Source organism: Camelus dromedarius, chromosome 6 (assembly GCF_036321535.1).
Source record: "Camelus dromedarius isolate mCamDro1 chromosome 6, mCamDro1.pat, whole genome shotgun sequence".
Classification (NCBI taxonomy): Eukaryota; Metazoa; Chordata; class Mammalia; order Artiodactyla; family Camelidae; genus Camelus; species Camelus dromedarius.
In genome coordinates this window covers 30,976,687-30,998,328 of record NC_087441.1, presented here as the reverse complement: position 1 = coordinate 30,998,328, position 21,642 = coordinate 30,976,687, and the positions used below count along the sequence as shown (strand labels likewise).

The 21,642-nt window shown below is 35.8% G+C and overlaps 1 protein-coding gene across 6 annotated transcripts in view; it reads right to left on the bottom strand.

Moving 5' to 3' along the window:
- Positions 1-21,642, bottom strand: part of PTPRK (protein tyrosine phosphatase receptor type K) — a 510,378-nt gene that overhangs the window by 83,497 nt on the left and 405,239 nt on the right. For all 6 annotated transcript variants that reach the window (XM_064486707.1, XM_010988633.3, XM_010988634.3 and 3 more), the window contains exons 11-13: positions 19,384-19,489; positions 9,501-9,774; positions 6,760-6,796 (exon numbers count right to left, since the gene is read on the bottom strand). In XM_064486707.1, the coding sequence (XP_064342777.1) occupies positions 6,760-6,796; positions 9,501-9,774; positions 19,384-19,489 (417 nt within the window). The remainder of the gene's footprint in view (positions 1-6,759; positions 6,797-9,500; positions 9,775-19,383; positions 19,490-21,642) is intronic.

The window sequence follows — 21,642 nt, the reverse complement described above, 5'->3', positions numbered from 1 at the left end:
AAAGTAGAGTAAATGCTCTTGCAATTCCTAAAATGTTTGCAAAATAAAGTAGTAACATCTTCTAAATATATAATTGCTAAAAATAATAAAATAAGAAATAAATATAATAATAAGTAAATAAGGTTCAAATGGCTTCTTAAAACAGCGATTAAAAATCATGACTAGCCACAAATTTCCCAACAATTTGCTGTTTTTGAAAACTCCCCGTGACTTTAGCAGAATACTTACATAGTATATATGCTTATATTACATATACAACGTTTCTTGTATTTTTTCTAGTCTTTAATTTTTCTCAGGTCTCGGTATGTCATGAGTTGGACCATAAGCTTCTCAAAGTCAGGGGCTTGTACATCATTCACTGCCTGTGTTGATAGCAACATAAATCCTCTCTACCCAGTAAGAGGAGAGGTGGGGAATTCAATTACTTTTTAAACCTACTCTCCTCTTAAAGAAAAAAGGTGAAAAGTAATATAAGAAATAATGAAACTAATAACTTAAGCAAAACTTTTCTTTCTGCATTTCTTTTTCCATTCTGAGAGTGTAGTGTAGTTTAGATGGAAGGGAAGCAAAAGCTGACGGGAATACCAAGATGGCAAACTTTTTATTCATTAATTTTTTTCTTTTTCTATAAAAGACTAAAAAGAAAACAAACACCTCAAATTCTAAATTATATCAATAAAGTAAAGACGCAGTGAAGAAATAGCAACTGATATATCTTCAGGGCATTGAAAAGTGGAATAATTCTGGAAAACAGTATTGATTCATTCCAAAGAGATTGACTGCATTTATATGAAATATCAGGCATGGTCTTAACAAATATAAGCAGATGTCACCCCAACCCTCATAAACCATGCAGTCCATCTAGACTTCTTCATCCTAAGAAATTTCTGAATAATAATAAAGAATTTGGAGAATCATTAGCCTTTGAATCTGCTGTAGAAATACCACCCTTTTATTCTACTCTACTTTTTCAAAAGAAAAAGGGATATTTTAGTGTTGCAAATAAGTTAGAAAAATGTACTGGCTGTTAATTTTTAGTAACTTTCTCTATATTTAAAAAGATTTTTTTTTTAAGATGGTAAGGCCTTGACAGAGCATCAAGAAATACTGATGCCTATGATTATAAATCAATAAAAAATGTTAAAAAAAAAAAAAAAAGGAAGAAACACTGGTGCCTAAAAGAGGTTAGTTGCAAGCCATGAACCACTGATATAAGCTTTATTAAAACTGTACTTGTTTCCTGCTTGGCTTCACTTAGATATACTTTCATTTTCCTCAGGCTGTAGTCTATTACTAATATACTTTTCTGTAATTCCCTCCCTTCTGAGTTCAAGAAAAATGAAACCCCAAATCAGATTAATTTTGAAAACTAGTACACAGATCCAGTAGGCAAGAAGAATGATGCACATTTTTCCCCCTTGCAGGAGAAAAGTGTGAGTACCAGCAAGAGCACTTAGGCATTCAGAGGAAGAACGACAAAGTTATTCTGATTTCAATTTTTCAGAAGAGCTGGCAGCTTCCTCAAAGCTAATTCTATCCTAGGGACCAACAAAAGCCCTGACCTTGCCCAGAATTTCTTAATAGTGACTGAACTATCACAGTTGACCTCAGTTTCCGTCAGCTTAAAAAAAGCAGTATGAAAGAATCCGAAAATTTTGTCTTGATGCTTTAGCATTTCCTTGAACATGTAGGTGGCAAAATATAAAGTATCTTAGTACAATTTAAGAAATTAAGGTTAGGATTTTAGAGCCTGAAGCCAAATGAAATATATATTTCTTCTTTAGACCTCACCCCTACTTTCACCTCCTCCACTTCAGCTGTAAGCTCTATAAAGGATACAGGTCAAGAGTGCAACTTAAGAGCTGAGATTGGTGAGAGGTACTCAAGTTCAAGTTCATGTGTGATAAATATGATGGAAATGAATTCAGTCACACATGTACACACAGTGCAATCAAATGGAGCTTCCATGGTATTACTGTAATTTCTGGCTAAGTATTCTTTTTCTTCTCATGCTTATTATTTTTGAATGCCTGATCCCTTCAAAAGGTACTTTTATCCATTTGCACATTCAGAGAAAAGGGCACCAATGAAAAATTCGACAAAAGCAGCTGAGACAAAACTTAAACTATAAAGAAAATGCTTTTAAAAATCTCTTTATCCAGTAATTAGGGAACAGATGCAAAGGAGGAAAGAAAACATAAATAAAATGTTACCAATATTTATGTTTTATCATATATATTGGATAAAATCTTCCACGTACACCTACTCTTTTGTAACAAGTGAATTTTTCTTAACATTGGAAATGCATGTTTAAAAATGCATGCTATCACTGAAGTCAAGATATTTCTGAGAGGTTGGAAAGGACCTATATCATCATTGTTTCACATAAGTACATCCTGAATTAATAATGATCTGATTTGGACTATTTCTAGGATGGAAGCACATAAAAGAGTTAAACCAACACCTTTCACAATCACATGTCAACGCTGGATTTATCAAAAGGATAAATAAGCCGGTATGAAATGAATGGATGAATGGAGATATGCACACTTCAGCGTTTGGAATTCTCTTATTTCGATGGCTTCTAGGAGAATCATCTGGGTTCTGCCTTTCCAGCTTTGTCTGGGGCCCAGTGAGGGTAAATCCTACCAAAGCACCAATGCCAAAGCAGCAAATGGGTCCCTGGTGTTCTAGCCTGACACCTAAGAGAAGATTCCCTGTTTTTAAAAGTCACTGATTAGGTTACAAGGACTCTGAGTACTCTCTTCTAATCATTCCGTGAAATAATTGGTCCTTCACGCCTCATCTTGGAAAGAAACCACTATTTTTCACTATGATTCCTAGGGGAAAATAAAAATCTAACGTCAGTTCAGACATTATCTGCTGCAGGTAATGGATTACCCACCAGCACTGGTTTTCATAATGAGGACATTTACTTTTTTCAAACATAAATGTCTGGAGTTCAGGAGTTTCAGCGATGGGTATAGCTCAGCTTAAAATCGTTAAGGCTCCGAGTTGGCTTATTTGTTTTCTTCGACGTTTCTATGTTGACCGACTTAGAAATTTCCATCAAAATTAAAATTTTAAGTAACTAGTTTTCTTCTACAAATTTTCATACGAGGGGAAACTGGACACAATCAAAATAATTTCAAAATGTAAGCTACTTATATGAACAGATCATAATACTTTCACTTTCATATACTATTGGTCTTGTTTCTTAGTTTTATTCTAGGGAATTATTTGATATCTTTATTGCTGATCAATGCTTGCTTCTTATGGAATAATTTCATGTAAATGAGTATATGGTTCCATTAATGATTATTTATATGTTGGGAACATTTTAATGACATAACAGGCTAAATATTATTGAACAGGATAAAAGGAAAATTCAATTGAAATGCACCCCTTGTTAATTTAACATGGATACAGCATATTCCCAGAGAAGCACTTTTGAAAATCTGTTGAATAATTTCTATTATACTTTCTTTATATAATATTTTCATATTTAAATCTAACCTTTAAAATATCACCCACTGAAATAATTTGAGAAGAAAATGAAGTTGCCGTAGTATAAATCCTTCATGGCACAAGATTCTTAGCTGCTAATTTACAAATAATTGTGTGTATGTGTATACCAGTTTGCTGCACTGTTATAAACTATATGTAAAAAGACAGAAAGCAAACCAGTATCGAACAGCCTAAAACAGTGTTCTTTCAGTGGTCAGACAGACATGCGCTATACATGTCAAGCATGTAAGTTGCATGATGCTCCTCACTGGACAAGTGACTTTAGAAGGTTGCCCCTTTTTCTTGATGTACCACAGAGACCTTTCCTGAGGCTTCTTCTCCTTTTTGCTTTTCAAAGATAACAGTGGACTGAATTCCTTTTCATATGTTTACAATTCTGGTTCTGGATATGCTATTTTAAAAATGGTATGATTTTCCTGATTTCTGGTATAATTTAGATAAACCCCTCCATTCTATGTATCTTCTCAATAACTTCGTAACCTAAGCGTGAGTCAGAGAGCAGGACCATTGACCTCAGCTGCAATGAACGTAACTCCCAGAACAGTTCTTTTGTCTCATAGTATACATTCACATCATTTCTTTTAGATGTTAACAACGTAGTTTACTTACTCCATGTGTTTCTTTTTTTTTTTAAACAGTCAAGTCAATGTCTATACCCTCTTTAGTGTTGGCTGCCATCAGGTGTGGCTTCCAAGAAGGCAGGAAACAATCTATTACATTGGAAAGGTTTTAGACTAATTTTCACAAGTCAAAATATTTTCAAAATGATCATACTATTCTATTGTGTAGGCTAGTAGCTCTTGGCTTTTAAATTCTTTCACATTCCCCACAAGAATTTTCAGTACTCTAAATCAGTACAGTGCATGCACTTTAAGTATATAGTTTAATAGGTTTTTGCTTATGTATTCTATATACCTGTGAAATAGTTAAACATTCTTTGCTCATAAGTTTCCTTCATCCCTTCACAGTCAATACGGTTGTGTCATTTAGTCAGTGTATCTTCAAAATGCCCTGCCAGAAACATTTTTATTTTCATATTGAAAAATTTTATACCAAAGCTGATGATACTTGTATGGTGTTAGTTTAAAATATAGTCAGGCAATAAGCTGATTTTATCTTAGTATGGTTTTTCTATGTAGAAAAATGCTGAATGCTCAGAGAAGATATTAAATTAGATCTGGACAGAAACATTAAAAAAATTAAAACAAAACCTCTTTTTTCCCAAGAAATCTCTATCATGAAAACCCAGTTTTGTTTTTATTTGTATTTCTTTCATTACTATGTAACACAAGTTATGTCCTTCTGAAGTAAGATACAAAATGATTATAATAATTATGATGATGAAATAGCAGTTAACTCAACTGATAGTCACAATATACTAGGCATTATTCAACCATTTCATATAAACTATTTCACTCTTCACAAAAATAGTAATGGGTAGGTACTCAATTACTCTTAGAATGAGGGGTTAAATATTTTGCTGAACTTTAAAGAATAGTAAGGAGGGGCAAATTCAGGATTTGAATCCAGATCGCCCAGGGCCTGATTTCTTTCACTCATTAAACCATACTGTCAACCTGAGATCTGGAAGTAGAGCAGGGCTAGATTATTAGGCAAGGAGGAAACTACCACACACGGACCCTGTCTTAACCACCTCTGAGTTTCTGGGAAATATTCTATACCACATGATAAATATGATTTCCATAATCTCAATTCTCCTGCAGTCAAAATTTCATGCGATATTTGTCATCATAATTTTATTTGTATTGAGCAAGGAACAAAATGACACTTAAGCTCATGCAAGTGCAAATAATTAAGTAATCAAGTAAGAAAATTTAAAACTTTAGAATCATTTATAGCTATCTTTTCTGTGTTATAGAAACACAGCATGACCGTATCTAAAAAAGAATCTTGGAGGCTGACGTGAGACCATTTCACATTTCTGGCTCTATTTTAAATCTGGAAAAGCATACGTCCTAAATGTCTTCTGCTAGTATCTTCTAAAAACTTTAACTCTTAATCCATAAGCTAAGTTTTTGAAATAAAATAAATGCCTATATACTATATGCATCTGTATATATTTTTTCTTGTCCTTCATTTTGGATATTTTTTTAATATCATGAGAAATCTTAATACTTGAATTGAAAAAGTTTATATTTTTTCTCTTCTGTGAAGCTTTTTTATTACTTCTCATGAGTCAAGGAAAAAGTCTTTCATTATTGACTTTACAAATCAAGGGTATAACACAAATGCTTAATTGAGCAGATTGATGATTAGAAAGAGAAAAATGATGAAAGGAGAGATGCCAGCACAAACAGAATATGGCCATTCATTTTTACTCCAAATGAATCAACTTCTGCTCATGAATGTGGGCCTAATACTAATTCTGGCAGCAAACCACCCAGAGCAACAACTCTCTGCAGAGCCCCACGTCTGCATGTGGACAGCTTTTGCTCATTTCTCTTGCTAGAATACATATACCAAGTAGTTCTCTCTCCCTTGCTGGCATGGTCAAATAACTCAAATGAAGGATTACAAACATAGTGAATACAGGAGACTTTTTCCCACTCTGAACTCTAAATACTCATTCAAAGATGAGAATGTTTTCTTTTAAAGAAACAAGGCAACTAAAGCATAATACGTGATATCAGGAAGAACAGCCCTATTAGCCATCACAGATCTAATTTCTTGGCATCAGTTTGATTTAAATTTGTTTTAATTGAAAAAAAAATAAAGGAAAGCATCTTCAATCAAACTGCACTACTGATATGGCCCCTCTCCACACCTATACCCTAAACACATGTCTGCACTGGTTCAGTATTTTTATGTTTGATTGTCTACCACAGAAAGTAACAGAGGTTTTTAAATAAGCAATTTGCTATTTTGAGCTGATGTTGCTAAGCTTTTCCTAATACGTCGCTGATCAGCAGCACAAGACCTTTCAGACACTAAATGGCAGAAACAAGCCCTTCTAAGGTTTTCTAAATCCTTCCTATTCTCATAACAAGATTCCTCCAGTCAAGTACTAGAGGATGGAAAGTAGCACCCATTACATGTTAAAGACACCCAAGTGAGGCAGAGAACTTGGCTGGCAGTTTAACTGAGCCCTGCTACAAATACTCTGTAATAGAAATGACACATTTAATTAGCCCTGAAGCAGGGAACAAAGCTCTTTCATTTTAGAAAGCTGGCAATGGAATTTGGGGTGTGGCGGGGAAGCAAACCTCTTACCTTTGGTAGCAATTCGTACACACTGGGTTTTAGTTTCCTGATGGAGTGAAAAACGAAAGAAGACAGTCAGTTACAGATTATGTTTCCTGTTTCATAAATTACAACTATTATCAAGATCAATCTAGGGTTATAAAATAGGATTATAAAGAATAGAACCAAAGTATTAAGGACACCATTTTTATATGTTCTCACAGAGATTTTTTAAAAATTTAAATTAACTTAAAAATGTTAGTATTTTCTAAAGATTTAAGTATTTGTGTTCACTTGTAATGAAACAGGCTATCTTGTGTGGGACAAGTAGCATGTCATTCTATTGCATTTATTGTACTTTTTGAATGATCAGAAAGAAAAATGTATTTGCAAAGCTAATACAAATCAGACCCAAATATACAAATCAGACGAAAGCGCTAAGTGATGGAAGTTAGAAAGATCATCCAAAAATTGCACCACAGTTGCAGAATATTTTATCTGTTCTTTTTTCCTTTTTAATTTCGTTGGGTCAAGTGTTTCTTGGTGGGATTACTTTCCTCCTCTTGCTAGATAGGTGGGATTGAAGAAGCAGAAGTAGAAAGCGGAAAGGAGAAGACATTTCAAAGTTTGAAAAATCTTTTCCTTCTTTTCAGATGTTGTGGGGTGGAAATAGGGGGTGAAACACACTTCCAGGTTTGCACCTTACTCCTCCAGGACTTAGTTCATTCGGTTTATATCTTTGAATACAGAAGAGGTTGGGAAAGATGTTAAAGACAGTGAACAAAACAGAGGCTATTTGTTTTCAAGATGGATTTGTAACTCCATCTTGAGTAGTTCTATATATTGATAAATCGAGTGTATGTAATTTTCTCTTTCTCTAATAAGCATCTATTATTTTTGAATTAAATAAAATTAGAGCATTGAGGGGGAAATTCATAATTAAATATGAAAATCTGCACTTCTATTACTTAATTGTGACCTGAAGCCTTCATAGGAAGCTCCAAGAGACTGTTTTACATTCTCATAAAGGCCCAAAGGGATTTTGATTTCCTAAAAGCAATTTCTGTTACCTCTATCAGGATTACCAACCTCTGCTGGTAGGAGACATGCCAATTTTAAAACTTTTTGCCGAGATAACTGTGAAATACATTATTGCTACACTGTACTTTGATTAAACCACATGTAGATATATTAATAATTAGAAGAAAACTTCATATCAAAGCCTTTAAAGAGTGTCAGAGAAAATTCTTCTTAAGTAACAGATATTCATTAACACTTCTCTCATACCACAGAGCAAGTAACAAAAGTTAATTTGGAATCTCTCACCTCTCTAAGGATGAATACCAAAAACACAGAACTATGCTACTTTATACACAGACTGGAATAAAATTTCCATGGTTGTCTCTTTTCTGAGCAGCCCCATCATGGCAGTGGCAAGGAATGATGTGTGTGGGAAGTGGGCAGACGACTTGCCTCCAAAGACTCCCACTTATGTAAAAATAAACTAGAAGATGACAAGATCATTTTTAACCATAAGCAGCCTCTGGCTCTGAAGCACATCTCAGAAAATGCTGTGGCATTTTTCTTTCCATGTACTGTAAGCCAATCATGCAGGTAAGCACAAAGGTAAAGCTGTCATTCAAAAGCAGCCAGTCAAAAAAAAAAAAAAAAACACAAAACCAGCCAGTCGATACCCTAAGTTCTCATATCCCCTTACAGAAATGCAAATGGATTGTTATGCCTTCCAATGAAACTAGTCCAAGATATAATATGACTGTTGCAATTGGATATCACATATTTCACACCATTTCCTAGGTATCCACCTGGGGGATTCAATTACCCAAACCCTGCAATTTCTTACAGAGCTACCAGTACATAAAAATGTCATTCTTCTATTGAATTTTAAATTGTAGAAGGTTTCTATTCTCAACATCTTTTTTCCTACCCCTCCCTGCCAAAAAAAAAAAAAAAAATTAAATGTTTTAGGAAAGAAAATCTTTCAAGAGGACAGCATGAGGCATGAAAGGCCAGGTTATTTTCCTGGATAGAACCACTGGTAGTTTCCAACTTCCTGTTGTGTTTCCCTCTTCAATATTCATCTGGGAACAGGGGCAGTGTGCAAAAACAACTGTGTCCAAAATGGGAAAAGGAGGGGCAGCAAGGGAAAGGGAAAACAGACTTCTCTAAGGGCACAGCATCCAGCCGTTGCCAGGCAGCCGTCTGTTTGGGTTCAGTCAGATATACCACGGGCGCCCTATTACTTTGTAATCAGAGGATTGCTACTTGTTATTTACTATTTGGCTTGTGCCCCCTGAAAAGTTTATAAGGGTTTATTAGCCTGCTGTGGAACACGCATTCTGTTTATCCTGCAGTCAATTTAATCTTCTGAAGTGTGCCACGACTGAGCGAAAGAGACAGAACAATGCCGGGTATTTACTGGGGCTGGAGTCCCGGCAGCAGCCCACCTTTTCAAATCATTTTACTCCCAATTGCTCTTGTGGGCTTTCCTGAAGAGGGCTCAAGTAGAAGCAGTTACTAGGAGACAGGAATCCTGCGCGATGTACCTGGCATGGAGCCGCAGCCCCACGGTTGGCCCAAAACCGTGCAGGCGGCTGGGAACAGGAACAACACCCCCTACACAGCGATTTTTTTTTTTTTTCTGTCTTTCTTTTTTTTTTTTTTCCCCTGACAAATGTTACTGAGTATTTATAAAATTCGGCTGCAGCTTTTCCTCAGGGCAGTAAAAAAGCAAAATCTTGGAGGGAGCTCACCTTCTCCACGCTGCTCATTGCTTGGAAATAGATGTTGTATCCTTTGCGTGGAGCCAAAGGGGGGTTCCAAAAGCCCTGATAGGTCCGGTTATCACCCACGGTGAATGGGGCCGGCTCAGGAAGGTTCCCTGGGGGTAGTTCCGCAGCAAAGTAGTACGGTGCACCCCCACTCATGGCATTTTGGTATGTGACAGGAACCTGGTAGCATTCCATGGATCCAGCTTCTCTCTTGGTTCGGTGAGGATGCAACTCCTCCACAACAATCTGATAGGCACTTTTTGGAAAAAGAGGGAGGGAAAACACACATTTAGAGATTCTAGATACTGAAATTTCTCAAACAAGGAACGGTGTTAATATCAACACGCAGCACTGCAGTCTTTAAAGTCAGTCTTAACTCCCTGTATTTTGGTTTTCTAGCTATTTTGCAATAAAATAGAATTTCACCTGGATTGTGCTTTCCTGCCAACTCTCATGTAATCACTAAGGACTTGGATAAAAGGAAGAAAAGTCACCACAGAACTGTACACGTTTTTAAATGTTGAGAAATGAGCCACCCTAATAAGGAACCTGACATTAACCAGAGACACATCACAGATTAAATTCTACGTCTGGTATTTTTAAATGTTTAAAGTTAACATTTTCCTTTGACATGGTAGTGTGGAAGGCCCAGCTCCGAGGCCCAACAGAATGACTGCCTCAGGGTGGGGCTTGAAGCACCAGTTTGTAGTTGTCACCCTGTTAGAGACAGAATGTGCTGACAGGCGTCTCCACCTCTTGACCTTGCCATGGCATCAGCACTGGCTCAGAGCTATGCAGATCTAAAGCACAAGTGACATGCTGCAATACGCGCACAGATGGACAGAAATCTGTCCTCGCCACCGAAATAGACTGCCTCCTTCTTCCAGAGCTGTTAATAATAAAATGTTACCAATTGTATAAACAGATGGCACTTGGCCTATTAAAGCTCAAACCTAAACCTTCTAATACCTTTCTTAAAAGTCTTAAAACTTTTCTCCAATAGCTAATATTTTAGAGGAAAGGAGAGAGAAAGTAATGCAACTTTAAAATAAAGATCTGCCCGATCACTAATGAAATTTTGCAATCAATTTCTGAAACTGGTGTATTAATAATCTTTCTTTGTAGGACATTCTTTGGGAAAACTTTTTAAAGTAATGTACAACTTAGAATATTGACATTGCTAACATATTTGCATATATTCTGTATATTATATATATAATGAATTTAAAAGAAATATTTATAAATTCCTGACAGTTATGAGAAAATATTTTGTGGTCACATATAAATTGAATATAAATAAGATGTGTTTATAGTTGTGTGTTTGAATCTTAAATTTCCAGGCAAATATGCTCATTGTATATAGAGAAAACAGTTGCTATTCAGTAGACCTCCAGTAGCAACTGAATTTTTTTAAATAAATTTACATAAAAATAAAGACAGGAGGGAGACAGATAGAGATTGAATTTGCAACTAAGACAATTAACATTAAATTTTACACCAGTTTAGAATCTAGTATAAAAGTCTAATAGTATAAACTCTGTTATATCTACAAACAGAAGACTTGTATAGATTAAGAGAAAGAAGCTTTATAAAGATTTTTTTCTTCCTAATTATTCAAGTTCCCATTTTCCAATAATATATTGTTAAGAAATTGGTAGGTTAGTATCCATCTCCTTTCCTTTAGAAATAGGACAGAAACTGTACTAATGTCAGAAATCGAGATGTGGGCAAGTAACCACAGCAGAAGTCTGTGTTCTTTAAAATTATATGTACTGCATCATTCTCTGTACCTCTGCCAAGTTGGGTCTCTAAGCTCCTAGGAATGCCATTGACAATATACGTGCTTTCTTGGGGGGGGGGGGTCTGTGGACCAGGCACTTGTCAATTTTAAAATATAGGAAATACATAAGCATTGCCCTTGGAGAGGTTAAAAAAGAGATCATAGCTGACATATGATATGTTAAGCAAATCTAGTCTTTTCTTTTTCTGTTTATTTTCAATTTAGAATCCATATCTGTATGCTATACATCTACATAACTTGTGGATATATAGATAAATAAACTCATCCATGCACACTCCCCAAGTAAATCTAACCCCATCTTCTAGCTCTAATGGACAATAATGATAATTACCCATCCTTGTTAATCATTTAACCAAATCTTCAAAAATAAATTTGTTAATTATCCCAACCTCTAGAAAAATCCAGAACATCTAGTGAACATTCAGTCTTAACTAATTCTATTAAATTGACATGGGTTGTACATTCCAAATTAAGGAACTTCACACAAGGCAGCTTGTCTCTCAGATCTATTAAGAACAAAGCAGACTGCCAATGTTGGAGAGGAGTGAAGGAAAAAAAGGTACAATCTGTTCTTTGGGAAAGATCTCATTGAACTTGAGATGGAGCCCCAAATTAAATATTATAAAGTCCATTTATAAAAGCAATTATCTTTCCTTCATTGCTCAATTTGTCTGAGCACGCCTTTCTTTAACCACATACTCCTCATTTTTCTGAGGTTCCCCCCCCCTCCTTCTACTTTCTTATTTATTAACACAAATTGATTAAAGGACAGAAAATAAGGAATGAGAAATCAAATTAGAAGTGACTTGACTGATTACATGAAATGGGCCTTGCTCTCTCATCCTTGGGGGTGTCTAAGTATCTAATAGTACTTAACTCTAGCTAGGCCTAAATATTATTTGAGTTTAGTACACTAGCAATTTAAAGTATTCCAAAAAATAAATAAATAAGTGAAAAATAAAATAAAATATTCCAAAGGCACCTGAATAGTTTTATTCACTTGACTCATATTTCATATTTCCTCATTCCTTTTAGTTACATTTTAAAAACATTTCTACAATTAAGTTAAAATCAACAAACTGGCATCATGAATCCTCACTCAATAGTCAAAAATGATTTATGTTAAAAAACTAAAAATGATTTCACTGTATTATAATTTAATTTGATTAAACATTGGTATGTAGTCATTTTTAGTTTTTTAGGAGACCAAATGACGACTTCTCATCATACAATCTCCCTTCAGTTATAAGACTGTAAGAAAATACACACAGGAATTTTGCCATTAGCTCAAAGCAATTAATGATAGACATGGTAGATATTCTTCCTGATTTCATGCTTAAAAACGTTGGAGATGAACTCAGCATTACCTCTAACAGTCTGCCATGGATTTTTCTTTTAACCCATCAGTAAGTAAACCCTCTGTGAATCTGGTTTCAGTTGTAGCTTGTACAACTTCTTGGTGATAAGAATAATAAATTATATAATTGTATACTTCCTTGTGTTTTTAATCTAACATGTCTCCTTAAAGCTTCAGGAGAAATTCCCCAGCTCCAGTGTTTTGCAATTCCTCTTATCAACAGACATCCCAAGATCTCAGCCACTATTGCTCATACTGCCTCAATGCCAACATGTTGGTTATCCAGAGTAGAAGTTTAAGTACCATTTTAGTGACCATCGTATTTCTGGCTCCCCATCTCTTCACTCCTTAAACATACAAGCCAGGTCTCTCATAACATCCCTATTTCTGGGAGAGGAACTACCAGTTTCTGAATCAAAGCTCAAAATGCTGGCATTAACTTTAACAAATTTTATTTTTAACCATGTACTATCTTCCTTGTAACCTACCATTTCTTTTCTTCCCCATTGCTTCTACCATTAGGGAGGTTATTTATAACTTTATATTCATATTCCCGGTCTGGTTTTCTTTCCTTCAGTTTCTCTTTCATGTAATCCAGGCACCCACTCATCTTTTCACCCATTCAGTCACTATTTTTTGAGTATTCTCTGTATGCCATGAACTGCTCATGGAGAATGCAAAAGAGAATTATTTTGAACACTTCTGCTGTTTTTTCCTAAAACATCATTTTGGACATTAACAACTCTTCTCTAACATTCCACTGTCAAAGTTATGTGAAGCTCTCCAAATGTCAAAATCTATGCTCATTATACTGAGGTTAATATCTCGCCATGTCCTTATATCGCCATGCTTGCTCTCACTGTCTCCTAATGTATATTATCTGTCTCATGCTTGTAGGACCATTGTCCCCTAAACATAACAGACATACTGTCAGAAAGTATCCTCCTTTCTCCTTTTCCAGCTTTTCCACTTCTGCCATGAAGCCTTCTCTGACTAGTTCACTCACTAATTATTTTGTATTCTAAAGCCAATGGAGGTAATTCTTGAGGCAGAGGTAACTGAAGGATGAAGTGTGGGTAGGATGAAGTGTGGGTAGGATGCAGGCTCATGTGGGATGCCTTTTCAATTTAGCCCTTAATCCACCCATAAATTATAATGCCACAGATGCACTGATGAGAACCATAAGGAATTCCAGGGTTGAAAAAAGGCCAAGAACCACTGTCTTGGGATTTTTTTCCCCTAAAGTTTTTTTTTGGGGGGGGGGTAATTAGTTTATTTATTTAATTATTTTTTAATGGAGGAACTAGGGATTGAACCCAGAACCTCGTGAGTACTAAGCATGCGCTCTACCACTTGAGCTACACCCTTCCCTCAAGAACCACCATTTTATAACAATTTTTGCTTTTATCACTAGCATGCTACATTAAAAATACTATCTGGTATTATACTATTTTGTATATATTTTAGCCATGCACTATTTTAAGTGCTGAGGTTACAATAATGAACACAATAGTAAAAGTCCCTCCTCTCAAGAAGCTTACATTCTACGTGGGAAATACAAATAAAACAAATACATTTTTTAAAAGCCACACATATGCGAAGAAGGGATAAATGCTCTAAAGAAAAATAAGTCTGAATGGGGCACAGAGAATGAAAGGAATGAAGAATTCTATTTCACAAGCAACGGTCAAGAAAGACCTATGTGTTTAAGCAGAAACCTGAAGGAAGGAAAGATTTCAGCTATGTGGGTGCTTGTATTATAGCTGTGTAACAAATTATCCCAAAACTCTGTGGCTCAGAACAACAAATGTTTGCTATCGCCCAGTTTCTGTGGGTCAGGATTTTGGGAGTGGCTTAGCTAGAGGTTCTGGCTCAGAGTTTCTCAAGGTCACAGTGAAGTTTTTGGCTGTGACCACAGAACTCTGAAGGCTGGAAAGAAGATTTAAAAGAGGGCATACCTCATGGTTTCTGTAAGAAAAAAATTCTACCTACTATGATTCTATAGAATAAACATTAAGCTGAAATAACATCTATTTGATTTTAATTGGAACATATGACCTGTGTGCCCATAAAATGAGGCAAAAGGATTATTTTCATCTTTGTTTAAATTTCAAGCATTTTTATCTGGAATTCAAGTAAGCTCTGTGTCATGACAGTGGTTAGAAAAATCAGAAGCAACTATTTGATCTCTTTCAATTTCTAGGAGGAAACAAGTATTCTGCAGATGGATAAGGACAGCAGTCCCAATGTCTCAAGTTGTGTCTATGTGACAAGCTGACCCAGGGAATAACTCTAATATATAAGGTCTGAACTCCAACCAAACTCAATCTATATTCTGATCTGTATTTCTGTTAAGCTATCACTGAGCATCACACAATTTCTTTTCCTAATGCAACTGTGGAAGAGTGATGGTTTTGACTGCATTTCTGGACTATATCCTAATTTACCTAACTAAAAATATATGATACTTAGTATTTCAAAATGCAAAATTACGTTTTAACTACAAAATAAACATTTAGCTATACCCTAGAATAGGTAGCTTCCTTCCAGCTTAAAATAGGTAGAGTTTATATTTGGAAACTGCTACAATAAAATACATTCATTTACTACAACTTACAATAAACTGAGTTCACCACTGAGAAACTCTTCTTTCTGTTTTTGTCATATTCTGCTATTTTCATTATTTGAAAACATAGCTTCCTTGAGTCAATCTTTTAATAAATGGGACATTCTCTGCATTCTAATTTATAATTATATCTACTCAGGTTAGAATTTGAGTTCATTTTTGAAAAACATAAAATGTCTTAGAAAGAAAGAAAATAAATTATGAATTTTAGGGAATTGATTCCAAACGTGGGTAATGTTCACTTTGAATCACAGTAATGACTGTCAAATGATGACAATTTTAAGGACAGATTTCAAAAAGTTGGTAAGGAGATTCAAGTTAAGTCAGGCAGCAACTTTCAAACTTTAGAATGATTATATATTCAAAAATTAATTTCGTCAAAGAACCACACTTGCCAGAACTGCACTGCACATGTTTTTCATTAGTGTATGGACACAATTTTAATGAATATTGAAGAACAAAGTACTTGGTGATACTGAGTGCTATATTATTTAGAACAGGATTTTTCACTGGGATGTACATTATTTGTTCCATATACATTACATGGCACATTAGAAAGAAAGCTTGGTTAAAACATTGGTAAGCTAGGCAAACATATAAAAAAATTATGTATATAAAATAATTTATAATTACATAAAAACTCATTCTCAATAAAGAGCATGTCTTTTGTTTGATTTGGGGTGGCAATCAAATAAAAACAGTAAGAATATTTGTTATTACTTAAAAACTTCAAAAGAAAAAAAAACTATCTTGAATTCTTAGATGACGTTTTGCTCTGCTACCACTTCTAGAAGAAAAGATACCATCATCTCTCACCCAAAGTGTTCATTCCACCCGTCTTCTCACCAAGCTTTATACATACTAGCTGTGTAAAACCATGATTGGGAGGCAAGCCTCACCTGAGTTTCCACTGCTTTCATCTCAGTGTGGCCCAATAGCTCTTCTCATTGGGACCATTCTGCCTTCAGTCTGGTTCACCCCAGTTCATCTTCTATGTTTCAGAGTGATTATTCTAAGAATGTACAATTGCTCAAGGTAGTTTCCACTTAAAATTCTCCCTTGACCACCTTCAGTTTTTAGACGAATCATAAACAGCCTTTTGCTCTGGCCACTGCTTATTTCTCCAGCCTCAGCACCTGTCACTTCTCTGACACACCCTTTCTTCCCAATGACCCCAAACTACTTGTAGTTCTGGAATGCACCACCCTATGTCATATATGCAATCCCTTCCTTTGTGATCATTGGAAGGCCCATTCCCTGCTCTTCTGAGCAACCTCTCCCTTCCCTTGGTTAACTTCATTTCTACTTCTCCTTCAAAACTCGGCTTAAGTAGCACATCTTCTAGCTGCTGTCACTTGTTCACACTTAGCATTTATTGCTTTACACGTCTACCATCCCCTACTTGAGGGAACATGCTAAATCCCTTATGTGATTTCTATTCCAAGTATCCAGCTCAGCTTCTGGCACATACTGAATGTTACTGAGTCAATACATTTATATAGAGACCGATTTTAGCTTTCTTAATAAAACTAAACTAAACAAAATGTGCAAACCTTATGTAACAAGGGTATCCTATGTGCTGTAACAGAGGCTTTGGAAATTGGAGTCTGTTTGGAGGGCCAAAGGAGAAAAATTTATATTTTCACTGGATTTGGGACAAATGGATGGCAAAATGTACTTTGGCAGAGGCTAGGAATATTGTAAAGTAGGGAAAAATAGAATCTAGTATTTGGGGCCTGTGATAGCAGACAAAGCTAACAGATGGATACTCCAGGGAGGTTTGGCTAGGTGGTAAACAAGTCTGGCTTTTATCTGGAGCGGAGAAGATGGGCCACAGACAAAGTGGAATGGCCACACACATTAGCAGAGAAGAGATTCTGTAAGACAGACACAAATAAAGAAGAAAATGGGCGAAAAGTCAAATAGTTTCTAGAACTGGAAAAAATTGATGAAGATCCAATCAAAGATTTGAAGCACCAGGCCATAAATACAGTGCTATGAAAATTGATTACATCAAGTTGGGCCCCCATTTTCAAAGAAATTAGAGCATAGGAGAAGAGAACCCTCAAGATCAGGCCCCAGTTATTGGGAATGATATCGAAGGGAGGAAAGCGATCAAAAGAAAGAAGACAGGATTACCTGAAGGGATGATTCAAACAGCAAAGGAAGCAGGGCTCATTTGAAGCCTAATTGCCTGGCTAGACCAGCCTGGTCCTGCCTCAGGGCTCCCACCTATGGGTGATCCCAGATAGCTGGGCAAACCATTAGCAAAAAACTAAAGATAGACAAGATGGGACTGGAATATCAGCTGGAAAACAGATTTTTTTTCTCAGTAGCAACATTATTTTAAAATACTTTTTATTTGTTTATATATCATTTAATTATTTTTTCTTGTAGTATTCTTGGAAATTGGAAATTTTGTGGTAAGTAAATGTAAATAGTGTCAAAGAAAGACTTTTGATTTAAAAACATGTTATCAATAATTTATGCACTAATTCAACAAAGTTCATGAACACCAACTATGAGCAAAGGATTTATAAGGCTGTGGACCTCTCTGATTGTCCAGATCGTTTTATTTTTGATTTACAATGCCTAGCACAGTGCCTGGCACATAGTACATAATCAGTTCATGTTAGTATAATACATTTATTTAATTAATAAACAGTGTAATTTATATTATGTAGCCCTATTGTGCAATAATAATATACTGTGTTCAACTTACATTAAGCAAAGCTGAGTTCACTCAGATATCTAACTCTTAAAAGGTAAATGCATGTGGTAGTTCATTTAGACAACAGTAGCAGAACTGAACAACTATAAAGTAAATTTTCTCACAGGTAGGAACATGTGAATGATCCTGATTACCTGTCAATAGTAAAGATGCTGAATGCAGGCATTTTTTTCTTTCTCCTTTGGATCAGCAATCATACTCACTGGTAGATCGCTGATTTATAAGTAGCACTAATATACTTTGCATTTTCAAGTAGCCAGTGCTGTACAAGTGTTTATATTACAATATATTATGATATTACTCTTTTTCTCCGGTGTGGTATTACTGTGGCTTTTAGACAGACATGACGTAAGAGTTTCCTTTATGGACTCAAGTTCTTTCATCATACAGTTTTGTTTTCTAATTAACAAAAATATTTCTTCCTTTCCAGTGATTATTTTAATTCTTTAAATGGTGAATATGTGCTCACAAGGTCAAATGTATTCATTTTACCCACAGAAAAAGATTAAGTTCATTTTTAAATGAATATGTAAACAATTTGAAATGACTCAGTTATAAAATATCTGCATTGATTTCTGTGCCTTGATTTATTTCTCAATAGAAGTATGAAAACAAAAGTATCCACAAAGTCTACCAGTTTCAAATGGAAACTTGCTTAAGTTTTGGACATTTATCTAGTTACAAATGCATAGGAATTAAAATCATTAGAATAATTTGACTCAATTCCTGAAAATAATGCAGCTCATAATTTCTGCAAGAGGAGGATAATGTAGGAGATTTTAATATTGGAGAGATAAAGTAAATGGCAAACTGAACTTTAATATTTACTATGGAATTCCTGATTAGCAACAATTTAGGAATTAAAAGGTCACATAGGCTGCATTCATTTTAACTGTTCTCCTTTTATTTCCTCATAGCTTCCTATTTTTCAATCACTCATATGAAATTATTAATAACAGATTTAACACATTGGAAAGGAGCTATTTTCTCATTTTATTTCCAACAAAAACCTTCAAAGCTCGTATACCACAGATACCAACAGAGGAAGGGAAATGAAATGGGACTAGAGGGGAAAAAAAATCAAAAAGCAAAGCTCTGAAATCAAACAACGCAGAGTTCTTGAATATCTCAAAAGTCCCCTTGGAGTTTTACTCTTAAAATTCTCTCTACAGGTTTGTCCAAATAAAAAACAGGAAAACAAAACAAAACAAAAATAAAACCATTCTGATGGTAAGTGTCAAATGAGTGTCTCTTAAAGATGAACCACAGTATTGGCTGCTGAGCAGGGATGAGAAAATATCTCTCCTATTGGCTGCTTTTCCCTTTGACTATTATTTCCTGCCTCCTTACCTGATAGGTGCACCTTTAGCCTGTGCCGGTCTCAACAATACAGTTATTGTGGTGGCAGTTTCATTGAGAGACGCATCAACTCCTTCATAGTCGGGTAAAGTTGGAGCTGATAAGTGATTCATGAAGAAAAAAAAGTTTCAGTCAGTTGACAGGAATATATCATAGTTTAAGATCAATAAACTATCCTGACTGAGGGAAAAATCAGTTTAATACTTTACATCGAAACTGTACCTTAACTTATGCCACTGAATGTTAACTCTGGGAACCTAAAGCAGCAGCAGATGTGAAGCCAAGACTTGTTGCTGAAATTTAAATTATAATCTGGCGATTTGTGACACACACACTCCAAATACTTTGTGAAGACGTTTTAGCTTTTAGTTTCCTGAGACCTTGAAATCAGCCTTGATGGGATGGGAGGAAGGTAGTAACAGCATAGACTCTGGAGAGTTCTGGTTGCACATGGAGATGTGGAGACAGAAACAGCAGGAACCGAGGTAAATGGCTGTCAAGGGGGAAGTCGTGCTACTTGTGACCTGATGGATGTGGAATGACTGCACTAGCCTGGACCGCTTTCACCGCCATGGTCACAAAAGGAAAATATCTAGGAAGCATGGTGAGTGGGAATGGGAACTTTAGCTGTTATTTACCATGAACTAGCATTCGTTGCCAGTTTCTTAAAAAGAAGAAACTTAAAATTTTTCAAAATGTTTGATAATGTTTGGGGGAGAGGAGGTTTTCTAATCTTGAACTGGGTGAGTAATCTCAAATGGCTTTTGATTATTTCCAAGTAGAAAGGTGTTTAAGGGAGTACATGACCAGCGAAATGTGTGCATTATCAGAAAAATGAGAACAAAAAATGTCTGATAAAGATTTAAAGTATTTCATTCATTCTTTGAACATTTACTGAATATATATTATGTGTCAAATTTTATGAGAAGTGCCATAAATATAAAAATAATTAAAATATTTTTAAAAATGAAGTGTGGTATCTGACAATTATAGAATTAAAAGTAGGGAATTCACATTTATCGAGAGTGAGAGTCTCATAAACAAAAACAAATAAATAAACTATAGCAAAACTTAGATGAGCAAAAGGGGACAGTTAATTAGCCAATGCAGTGGTTTCTGAGATCAGAAACATCTGGAGGGCTTCTTAAAATACAGATTGCTACGCCTCTCCCCTAGAGTTTCTGATTCAGTAGCTGTGGGGAGGGGGCCTCATAACATACTTTCTGGAACGTTTCCATGTGATGCTGGTGCTGTTGGTCTGGGGTCCACACTTATCTAAACCAGTGTTGGGAGTTGGGAAGATGAAAGAGCAGACTTCAGGGTTGAGGCAGTGCTTGAGTTGAATGTTAAAAAAAAAGTAAAAACTCATCAGGAAGGGAAAGCATGGAATATTTCATAGGTAGGGAACAGAATATTTGAAGATATAATCACATGACAGGACACTGTGTTCTAACAGCTACAAGAGCATGCTATGCCTGGAACTCTGGATTCATGGGTGTGGATTCATCACAAGTTGTGGGTTCCGACCAGCAGAAGTCCCACCGAGACGGAATGAATTACTCAAGACTCTGGGGAAAAGTCAAGAGAGCAAGAGGGAGTTGGGAGCCAACGCCATGAGCCTCTCAAATCTCTCATTTTTTGAGTACAATCGAAGCAGGAATTTAGGGAAGGACAGGGTGGGATCACAATGAGTACAAAGGCTTTGTTTATTGTTGGTGTTTGGCTCAAGGTTAGAAGACCCTTTTTGGTGAATCATAATCGTGTTGAGCCTTCCAGCTTATCAGGGAGGTACGTATGAGAATCAGCTGCTTAACAAGATTTTTCTTGGACTCAGGTGACTGTGCCTGTCTTAGGTTGCCCCCTCAGGGGGTCTTACCCATCAGTGGCTAACCAGCCTTCTCACCTCTGAGTCTGCAGCTTTTTATAAGTTGTTTACCATTCCAGCCCAAGGCTGTTTTGGGGATAGAAGACTAACACCAGGCATGCCCAGCGTTTAAGCGTTTATAGCCGGGGGGCCTGGGTCATTGCTAAAACCTCAAGGCAGTTACTAAGCACATCTTCTTTAAGGAGATAAGTGGCTGGGATTTTTACAATTTGTTAACCCAATAATGGGCTCCCACACATGGGTAGGAGTGGAAGATGGGAGGAGCCATAAAATAAAGGGCTGTGAATGCTGATCATGCCTGGATGTTTGGGCTTTAGCATACTGGATATAATATATTAGATTTTGAAAAAAAATTAAGAAATAAA